Here is an 11,585-nt window from a genome sequence, read left to right as displayed (position 1 = left end):
AAAATATATTGTATATGTTTAATATAAGAATGTTTTTATACAAATATATGTAATATATAAAATATATATTTTAATAATAATACATTTTTATAATTGTATATTAAAAATACTCTTCTGCTGGTTTTGTTGGCCAGATTGGTTCCACTCCCTCTTGAGAGGAACAAAGAAACAACAGATAAATAGTCAGCAAAAAAAGTCCAACCAAAACCAGCATGATTGCCCTTTATAAACATCACCTACTCACTCAATTGGCTTAGCCATGCTGTGAAACCTCACTTCGAAAAAATACTCCAAACATTTTAAGTAAAAATTTAAGAAAAAATAAATAAATTTTAACGTTGTTTACATTTGATTGAATTACAAGACTTGAAATTATATGCAGTAGACCTCACTTAGATTCGTGCGTGGTATGTCCCACTCCACAGAAGATTAGAAGGGAAAAGGAAAAAAAAACATTTTTGCAAGGAATCGATAAAGATTTCTGAAGTCTGCAAAAAAAAGTCTAAAGCAAGTAATGTTTCTGGAAAGAGAAACTGGGAAATCTTTACAGTAACAAAAGGCTGGAAGGTGAGAGCTGATGTGACAAATCAGATTAGAAGTTTGATTTGGTTAACATAAATCTACCAATCCCTCCCCTTCAGACGTTTTCAAGATCATTTACCTTCTCGCTCCCTATCTCTCACATGAGTAACTCCATCCAAGCTGCTCTTGACTCCTTGGGGATGTAATGGGACGCTTTTGGGCTTAACTACCATTATGCAAGTGACAAATCTTCGTCTCTCTCTTTCGCAGCTGAGATTGTACATATTTTTTCGTTTTTGAAGGGGAAAGCCAAGTATGAATGTGAACTAAGAGTAGTCTGCAGTTCTCTAAAGAGACACAGTAGAGATCCTGCTGGTGGGTAACAGATTTTTTTTTTGGCAGGAGTAGGATTTTTTCCTTACCACTGAAAGCTTCTACCAGTATTGTGAAGATCATACTCTAGTATGAGCCTTGCCAGAATTATCCCTTGTTATCTTCACACTCATTGACTTTAACACTCACTGTCATTAAGACTATATAAATCGTGTCAACAAATACTTTAAAAATACACCGATTACCATTTTTCTTGAGTTTTAACTCAAGGTGTCAAGTCCATGTACAGTACTGAACAATTACATTTTCAGTAAAGAGATCAGTTCCCCTACAACTTTCTTTTAAGCTAGCAGGTATTCTGTGGATAGAGGAAAGGAGGGGTGGAAATGATAGTTTACTCAGGCCTTGCCAACATGTCTAGAGTTGCCAGCAGTCACAGAAATTGAGACACAGTCCAGGAAGTGAAGCCAATTCAGCTTGAAACTCCTTCAGAATTTTCTCGTTAGCCACTCAGCAGACCGATCAATATTGCAAGGTTGATTTCTAAGTTCCAGAAACACGTCATTAGCTGAAACTATGAAGACTGGTAAGGTCAGCCTGAGGAAAATCTAAAGTATGGAATAATCAGATCACAATGGCATTCAGAATGGAAGAGGAAAGTCTGAGCTAGTAACAGAAAAATACCCCTATAGAAAGGATCTGATTGGGGGAGAGGGGGAGCTGCAATATGAGTTGCAAAATGCAAAATTTCTGACAGGAGGTTATGGTCAATACTGTCAAAGAAAACAGACCACCAGTGACAAACCTGGGATGAGAACTCCTGTGTTGTAACTGTTTTATTAAAGCAAATACGGAGCTTTTCTTGAACACAAAATAACTCATTAGTTACGCTCTGTGCACTCAGGTCTTTCTCACATTTCAATTTTGCAAGCAATTCATCACCTTGTTTAATCCCCAACCCACAGACATGAAGCATATTAAATTTTAGGCAGATACTATATTTGCCTTTTCATTACAGCAAAAACCAGTTCTCTTGAACTCTCCTGCATTGGGAAACCACCTACCAGGTTGAGAGTATTCCAAGATAGATGCCAGAGTGCTGCGGATCAGACCTGTCCATTGTTTCTGAGTTTCATCAGTCTTGACTGTTGGAAGAGTAACAATAGTTTTTATCCCTTGAAGGGCTGCACTGACTGGAGGTGGGACCTGATTATCAGCTGATTTTACTGCTGTTTCTTTCAGTACTCTTGTAATCAGAAACAGGATAGTGGGCAAGACTGTCATACATCCTAGAAAGAAAAAAGAAATCAAACAAACAAAAAAAAAGAATTTCTGAAGGTAATTCCAACAAGCAGGATAAATAACCTCTTTAGCTTTCCCAATGAATATATATGGCTAGGAGACAAAGAAGGCACCAAGAAAAACTGTAATTCAGATAATAAATTATATGTGCTCTTCAACATTTTATCACCAAATTAATTCATCAGCACTACTGAAGTGTATCCTCATGTGACACAAGTCACATAAGCCAACACTTAAAATGTTGCTGTCAGTTCAGGAATTATGAGTAAGCTTTTAAAGTTTTGCCCTACATACCATGTATTGCATGCCTTGTATCATATTGAACATGTCCAGATTGTTAAACATCTTAAAACAGGATCTGCATATTGCTAAGGTCCTATGAAGTAAACAACAAGAGGTCTGGAAACAGGTAGCCAAACCAAGTTAAGGCACTTTCCAAGGAAGCTGGTGTGATGTACAAGTCCCAGAAGCAAAGTAAGGAAGTTATCTGTCTGCCTCACATGCTGGGTAGAAGCTGCAGCCATCGGGAGACAAAATGGTCCTCCTACTGCATTGCTTTTCTGAAGAAATCAGTACGCATCTAGATATTTTGTGTAGCCAGTCCTGCAGAGGCAAGTTAGGCATACTCAAGAAATATTGGTCAGGTAACATGTAACCTGACTTTAGACACCTTGGAACTTTATTAAAAATTTCAATAACACATGCAGACTTAAAAGTCCCTGTAGGACTGAAATAAGGGTGCTATTGGGTTTACGCAGGCAATACCAATTACAGCTCACTTAAGACTGTCAAGTCTCTTTCCACACCTTTTCTATGCCTCAAGTTCCCACATCTGTGGAAGCATATATCCAAACATTTTCCTACTTCTGGGAATGCTGTGAGGGTAAATATACTAAGTAGAATTAATTACAACTAGAAGGGACCTCTAGAGGTCATCTAATCCAACCCCTTTTTTCAAAGCAGCAGCTCCTGTAGATCAGATTGCCCAGAATCTTCTACAGTGGAAACTGCAGGATGCTCATGTTTTAAAGAAAGAGGAAGAAATACAAAAACCCACTCAGTCACAGAAAGTGATGAGTTCTTTTAGTTTACAGCTTCCATTACCTTCAAAAGCTCAATTAACACAAATGTTTGTGCATGTACTATGCCCCCATCTCCTACTGTTATCAGCTGGTTACATCTTCTTGAAAAGAAAAAAGCCCAACTCTAACAGTCTCTGCAGACTAACAATAGTTTCTGAGCTACTTTCACTGGCCACATGCCAAACACTGGGAGTTACGCCTTCACTCCAGTCAACACAGAAGTAGTACCATTACTCTCTTTGCCTCAGCTCCCCACACACAAAAGAAAACCACACCAAAAAAACTCCACAAAAAAATCTCCAAAAAACCCCAACCTCAAAACGGATAAAGGAAAAACCACCAGGAATCAAATAAAAAGCAGTGCAGGACTTCAGATCAGCTCAAAATCTACTGTTTTTTAAAGAACTGTAGAACAAATTGTCTGTTTGAAGACAGCCCTTGTTGTGTTCTGAGCATGACTCTATCCAAATATGCTATTCACCACGTGGCTCATTAAGGGACCAACCTCTAAAACATCTTATCTATATCAGTGTGTAAAACTTCCCAGAGACCCACGAGACAACTCTGAAGCAATTTGCTCTCTGAAAAGCAAAACTCAAAGAGCACAGCTTCCCATGCAATTGTGTCCTTTACCCCTGAACTCCACTCAGTGCAATTATCCTAGTTTACACATATCCTTTGTGACAGTCTCCCTGGGCAGAAGAAAGCTCCATTTAGTCTGGAGTCACATTTGGGATGACTGACAGCCAGCGGCTGCAAAACCAAGTGCACCACAGCTGAATTGAGCTGTTTTTTCCTCAGTTTGATTCTCTTTTCACCCAGCTGCTGCTTTTCATGAACTTCTCAGAAATTTAATTATCCACAAGATGTACATGTTTCTTTTACAGCATGATAAAAATTGGCCAAAAGGTTCCAAAATCAGGAAAAAAGGAAAAAAATCAACAATAAAATCATAGTGATATAGAGCTCATTTCTTCAGAAAACTTGCAGCACAGATACATTCCTTCATGTTGCTCACTGGGAAAGCCTGAATTCTTAACTTACTTTAGAACCTAAATATACTTTTCAATAGATGACCCTTCAAGTATCCTCTTAAAATGTATTTACAGTTTGGTTTTAGAATCCTACGCTCGCTACGCTTCCCCTACAGTAACAGCACCTTACCTGCTGGAGAGCACAGAGAAGGCAGGTCAGACAGTATAGTAACGGTGGCGGCCACAAGACGAGCGCTTTCCTCAGAGAGGTGGGATTTGGCAGCAATGTGACTTGGAGAATCTGAAACTTTTGAACTCAGGTGGGGCATGTGCCGTACCAAGATAAACATGAGCAATTCCATGGCTGCAAAGACTAAAGATTTTCCAGGCACGAGACCACCACTCTCGCCTCCCTCCCCTAAAACAAGAGGATTTTCTTTTTCCTCAATATCCTCTTCATCTGAAAAAAGGAAAGAGATGTCTGAGGAGACAGCTAAGAAAGATTCCATGCCAAAGAGTACATGAAACAATTTTTAAAAAGAATTTAAAAATCAAAAAAGTTTCTTCACAGTAAGATATGACAAACATGGCTCATACCAAACTAAATGTTTTAGTCAGAATGACTTAAAAGGGTTTAAAATACTTTACAAGTATTGCAATTGCAACAGTACTTACTAAAAATGCATCCAGAACTGGAAGAAAAAGTAGTGATCCTTACACAAAATAAAAATGCAGTAATTATTTTAGTTCCTTTAAATTTGACTGTAAAATTAACATAAATGACTGCCAAATAAATAGGCATTACTAATTTTTTAATTTAATGGCTGTTAAATGTTCAACCCTGAAAAAATCTTACTTCAGTCTAAATTGATTATGAAATGAGAGAACAGAAAAGCATTGTAGGATTCTGTGTCTGAGTTCATGATTTCAGTGCACTCGGCTCACAAAGTCTCTTGAATGGCAGCTTGGCCAGCTGCAGTCTTTCCTTCTCCCTTTAAACAGCAACAGAGACTCAGTAAGTCAGAGCTGGCTTGAACTACCCCTATGGAGCTCCTGTGAATTTAAATGATTGCCAGTGTTATCACATTCACTGATTTGGAAAAATGCAACTTATTGGGCCTACAGTAAACAATTCCATTGATTCATATGAAGGAACAGAGCTTGCATTTTTAGCTGTGCTGGTTCCTCAAGTCCTAGGAAAATCCTCTCTCTGTTTTTATGTGGAAAATGGGCAAAAGGTAACAGTTGGATTTTTTTTTTTTCTCAGAAGTACTTTGTGCCAGACTAAGATGGTAGTTTTCCTCAGTAGGAGAATATTCTTCAGGTTTTACTTCTTACAGGTAAAAGAAAACATGGCAGACCTAACCTAAGCAGATATCAGTGAACTATTTGTGAGTTTGCCACTGATTTATCTGGCAAAGATGGAAGCAGTACATCCAATGCAAGACTTTTAAGAAACGGTAAAGGAATGATTGAACAGGGAGATCCTCTGTTAAAAGGAAGAAGTGTTACTAAAAGTACCTCAGAAAGTAGCTTCCAGACTTATGTTGATACCATTATCAAGGATATTATTACATATAGCAGAAATGAAATAACAGAATATGCCGATGAGAAGCTTAAGCAAAACATCAGAAGATGAAATACCATAACAGAATAACAAAAGATAAAAGAAGAAAGCATGAATTTTACTAAAGCTCAATAGAGGCCAAGTAGGAGAACAGGATTTAGGTCTATCGACTCATCAGAGAAGCTCAGAAAACAAATAAGTTGAAAGGGATCTCCATAATTCATCCAAGTCCAATCTCCTGTTCAAAACAGGGCCAACTTAAAAGCTAGAGCAAGTTGCTCAGGGCTGATATGGTTTTGAGTATCTTCAAGCACAGAGATATCACAACTCCTGTGCACCTGTTCTACTGCTTCATCACCCCCACGTTGACAAATTTTTCCCGGGTACCCCATCTGCATTTCCGTTGCTGCAACTTGTGTCCATTTCCTCTTGTTCTTCCATCATCAAAAGACTCTGGATTGGTCTTCCCTTTAAATCACTGTTGAGAAGGGGGATTGCTATTCTATCCCATATTAACTCTCTCTTCAGCAGACTAAAGATGTTCAGCTCTCTCAGCCTCTTCTCATGTGTCACATACTTCACCTCCCAAGCAGCTTAGTGGACCTCCACTGGACTTCCTTCAGTCTGCCAACATCTCTCTCATTCAGGATGAGGGAGAAGGGTGAGGAACACTAGACACTGTACCAGATACATCTTCATAAGCATAAGCTGAAAGAACAATCATATCCTTTAATCTACTGGTCATGCTTTTCTAATGCAGCTATGTAATAGTCTTCCGTGCTGCACAGGAACACCATGGAGTCACATTCAACTTGTTAGCCAGCAAACCTGCTATCCAGTCTGTCAGATTCCCAGCCTAAGCCAACACACAGGGTTATTCCACCTCAAATGCAGGATTTTTCATGTCTTTACCAAATTTCAGCAGGTTCTCAGTCCTGCAACTTGAAATTCTCCTGAAAGGCAGCACTGCCCTCCTCTGTATCCATAACTTGCACAATTTGGTATCACCCACGAATCTGCTGACAGTGCATTCTGTCCTGTCATCCAAGTTGTTAATGACAACATTCAACAGTAGCAGACTCAATACCAAACTCTGAGGAACACCTGTTGCAACCAGCTGCCAGTTAGACTCAAATCACTTAACAGCATTCAAGCATAGCAGCCCAGCCAGTTATTTTCCTACTTTTTAGTTCACATCTCTCCAATTTGACAATGATACTATTTGGGTATTGGGTCAAAAGCCTTGCAAAAGTCAAGCTAAGTAATATTCACCACTCCCCCTTCATCCAAAGCCAGTTATTTCATCACAGACCATGATTAAGCATTATTTGTCCCTGGCAAGTCTGTAGCCAATATTTCCATCACATTCTTCTACTTCATGTGCTCCAAGTGGTTTCCAAGGGAATTGACTCCAAAATCTTTCAACACACAGAGTAGGCTTCCTGGCATATAGTATCCAAAAGCCCACTTTGCATCTTTACTTAATGAAAGTTAGATATAGTGTCTACTTTTGCCATTCATAAGAAGGCTTCCTTGAGCACCACAGCTGTTCAAAGATGACTGCAGCAGCCTTAGCATGCCATCAGCCAGCTCCCTCAGATGCATTCCATCTCAGGGGATGTCTAGCTTTTACCTAAGCAGTCTCTGACCTGATGCTCTTCTACTCTAGGTAGCAATCCTCTCCCCTAAAAGTGCACACTAGACAGAGACACACAGGAGGACGAAGCAAAGATAATAGTGCCTCAGTTTCAACCTCCCCAAGATGTGTTCTGTCATTAGATCACCAAATTCATTCAGTAGCAGGTCTTTTTGCTGCCAACATATCTATGAAAGCCCTTTTTGTCACACTTAACATTCATCACCAGCCTCAGCTCCAGCCAGATTGTGGCTCTCCTAATTCCACTCTTACATACCTAAGCAGACTTCCTGAGTAATCTTCCTGGGCAGTGTGCCCCCACTTCCACCATCCATACACTTCCTTGTCACATTTGAGCTTGGTCAGAAGTTTCCAATCAGCTAAGTCAGCCTTTTTTTTTCTGCTTGGCATCCTGCACTTTTGGATGAGCTATTTTTGTCACCGAAGATGACCCATCTCTCTTTCCTTTGCCCTTCTGAGAAGTTTACAAGATCTTGTTTGCAAGGTCCCTGCACAAGGCCAAGTCTGCTAAGTCAGGCCAAAGCTTTTGTTCTGCTATTTGCTTTCTTCATTTCCCGCAGGATCGTGAACTCTAATGGCTGCTACAGGCACTGCTATCATTAACTCGCATAACCATTTCTTCCATATTAGTGAGGAGCAGATTCACCAAGCATCTCGCTTATTTGGACTTTCCAGCATCTGGTGCCTCATATGTTTCTGAAAGCTTCAGGTTGTTAGCATCCTGCAGTGGTGCTCTTCTAGCGTATGTCTGGATGGTAAAAGTCTCTCATGAGACTCCCATGGCGTGTGACTGGAAGGCTTCTGCCAGTTGGTTTAGTATGGCTTCACCCATCTCCTCTTCTTGATAAGGCAGTCTGTGGCAAACAAGAAGAGTTCCTGACTGGTATCACCCTTCACTTCTTCATACTGGTATCAATTCTGACCTGTCAAAAAGGAACAGCTGACCAGATAACTACCTTGACAGCTTCTTCCTCTTCTCCTCTTGCCAGATCTCTGGATATCTGAAGATAAAGCCAAAAGTCACAGGAGTTGCTGGAAGTCACAACCTTGCAGTGCCCACCTTCATGGAAGTCTCATCCTTCAGGGCCGTATTCCAGCACAGCCTATGGCTGTCCTTCCTTCTGGGACACATGGGCCTTGGGCTCCTGCACCTACAGGATCTCTGTGAACAACACATCATTTTCCTGATGCTACAGTCTGCTCACCTTCACATGCGTTTCCTTCACATCTCACAGGTAAGACCAATGTCACCTCCAGATCTGGCTGCACAGAAAAGCACCTGGAGGACTGTCACATCCAGACTTTAATCTGAATTTCAAGACAGGTCACTAGATCTCTGATGTGCCAGAGATGATTGTTTCTCAGTCAGCAGACTGTGTCTTGCTGTATGTGACTGGCATCATTATGCTGACTCTAGCAGTCTTGTAGAGTCTTGAGCAGCAGTTTTGGGCTGCATGAGCTTGCCTTTCCATGCCAACTGCCTTGCTCCTGTTTGCACACTCCGTTCCCAGAGCTTCTGGATGCTGACACACCCTGATTGCCAGTGAAGTAAGAACCCAGATGCAAGTCTGTTCTACTTCCTGGCAAGATCTCCTGGGCAGGCAAGTTTTCACACTGGTTCCAGTAGAAGTTCACTCACCTCATGAATGCCAGCTGTCCAGGGACACACCACAAGACCCTGCGTTGAGGGCTGAACCGTTAAACTTTAGACAAAAAGTAAATGAAGTGCTAAGGACGCAGTCAATAAAGAAACATTAATGACCCAAACAAGGTATTAGTAAGTGTTAAGTAGTGTGCTGGGTATAATTTTCATCACTCACATTCAAGAAAAATGAATGAAAATCATGACATGAAAAGAATAACCACTAGAATAATCAGGGGAAGAAGAAACTACATCTTGCAACAGTTAAGAAATTAGCAGGTAAAGATTACAATTCATCAAAAGTATCTGTGGAATACATATAATTTTCACCCTCAGTGTAACCCCATTCCAGTGTATTTGAATTCCTTTCCCAATATGAAAACTTGTTGCTTATTTACACTGCAAAGCAAGCCGTGTTTTCAAAATCTTACTTAGAGTGTTCCTTTTTTCCTGTAAATAATCTTGAGCTGCTCTTACTATCTGCTGGACAACTCCTGTAACCAGTAGCTGGACTGAAGGAGGATCCCAGGTCAACAGGAGTCGGTGAAGCACACTCAAGAGTTCAACACCAAGGAGCTACAGTAAAAGAAAACAGATATTAAAAAAATTAATTAGGACTTAACAGTTCCTAATTGTTATGTCACTTGCTTATGATGAGCAAATACTATTCTCACACAAAAATAATTACAGCTTTTATAATCATCACAGATGAAAGACCAAGACCTAGAAAAAGCTGATTGTTACTACACACTCATACAGTACCTGATCCTCTGCAATATGGATTCTGGCACAAGGGGAGTCCAATAATGTATGAAGTGCTTGCAAACAAGATGTAACATGTTCAACAGGCTCTTCAGGTCGTGGGGAACACAGAAACTGTATACTAACACCTGAAATGAGCAATAATTAAAAAGAATGGTTACATCATTATAAAATCAAGTTTTCTTTTTAAAATTTCTTTTAAGCATAGCAGGTTCTTAACTAAAGAAAGATACATGTTTTTCTCAGTTCTTCCTTTAGAGGCAAACATAGTTTATGCATTATTACAAACTGCAGAATTGTAGCAGCTTTCTCTTCCGCATCATGTCTTCCTGAAAATTTGGCAGGAAAAATGCTAAACAGTGACAGCAAGCAACTTGAGTTACTGAATGGAAATTCACACTTTGTTTTAAGGATCTGTAAGTCTGACTTCCGAATACTTCAACTGTAAACTGAGTTTTATTTTACTGAACTCTTCTAAATGTAAAGATAACAGAGATGAAGTTAAACCTCAAAGATTATGCAATATTCGTATTATACATATGGCATTTAATTCTGGTTTTAAGTATCTGCATATCTCAGCTGTAGGCATTCCTCAGAATAAGTGATCACATCCACCTCTTAGAGCTGTTAGATAACAACAAAGAGAAACAGTGAGTGCTACTCACAGATGAAAAAACAATGCAAAAATTATTCTATGTGACTTGTCAAATATCAGTCTCTACTGAACTGTGTTTTTATGTGTGTATTTTTAATTAACTTTACTAACTAATCTTGTGTCTTTGAAGCCTTACATTTGGTATCATCTGAATTATACTAGTGTCGATCAGTTCCTACTCATTTTATTCTATTACATAAATAACCTAGATATGCAACTTGTCTATAAAAATCACAATAATCACACTGACAATTACTCTGTCAAAATATAAAGAACACAGGAGGCAGAGAGATACAGAGTGGAGGAGACAAAAATATTTCAAAATAGTACTATCCAGACATGTGATGCATTTTAAACTTCCCAAATTTTAAGCTCAGTATTCCCATACCATTTCATATCATAATGTGCTGCTACAGAACTCTCAACTTGTAACTCTTACCCAAAATTAAATGCATTCGATCTTTGTTTATCTCTGGCAAGGATTTAGTCGTAGGCGGAGTTCCAGGTGTCTGGTTTAACATAATGGATGTAGCACGTTTTTGTGAACTGGGTATTGCTGCAGCAGTCTCTTCTGTTGACTCTGAAGCATTAAATCCTGTACTGTTGAGCCAAAGCGCTACTGCATGCAGTATGGGAGCCCAGGAGTTTCGGTAATGCAGCCTAGCTGTATCGATAGTTTCTGGAGTGTAAAATGCTCCCCCTGTTAAATTAGCAAAGAAATGGTAAATTCTGAATTTCTAGACAAATAATAGACAAAAAGCATATACTCTAAAAGTATTGGATTATTTATTCCAGGTGTGTTTGATCATGCACATATTCAGACGTACTCCTTGTTAATGACAGTGCACTCCAATTCTCCCTATGATGGAGCAACAATTGTACCTGTCGTAACAAAGTGCAGCGGCCACGATGGAACAGTAAGCAGAGAGGAAGAAGGGCAGGCTGAGTCATCAGGTCTTGCATCATTTTTCGTATAGAACACTTATTCTTAACTCAGTAAAATATTGTAAGACAGTATCTGCTCTAGTCTCAAGGGCTATGTTTTTCTTCTGGAAAACATCTCATCATAGAATCATAGAATGGCCTAGG

General features: G+C 39.5%; 1 protein-coding gene across 1 annotated transcript; it reads right to left on the bottom strand.

The window, feature by feature from the left end:
• Nucleotides 1–1,919: 1,919 nt before the first annotated feature.
• On the bottom strand, nucleotides 1,920–11,233 carry LOC104275096 (HEAT repeat-containing protein 5B-like; the record flags this gene model as incomplete). Its single annotated transcript, XM_009870946.1, has 5 exons — nucleotides 1,920–2,144; nucleotides 4,404–4,673; nucleotides 9,511–9,655; nucleotides 9,842–9,969; nucleotides 10,936–11,233. Coding segments are annotated over 5 exons (1,066 nt in total), but the record flags the coding sequence as incomplete, so codon positions are not given.
• Nucleotides 11,234–11,585: the final 352 nt, after the last annotated feature.

This window comes from Apaloderma vittatum, unplaced genomic scaffold (genome assembly GCF_000703405.1).
Source record: "Apaloderma vittatum isolate BGI_N311 unplaced genomic scaffold, ASM70340v1 scaffold18156, whole genome shotgun sequence".
Lineage (NCBI taxonomy): Eukaryota > Metazoa > Chordata > Aves > Trogoniformes > Trogonidae > Apaloderma > Apaloderma vittatum.
The sequence above is the reverse complement of the archived record's forward strand: the minus strand, read 5'-3'. Positions and strand labels throughout refer to the sequence as shown.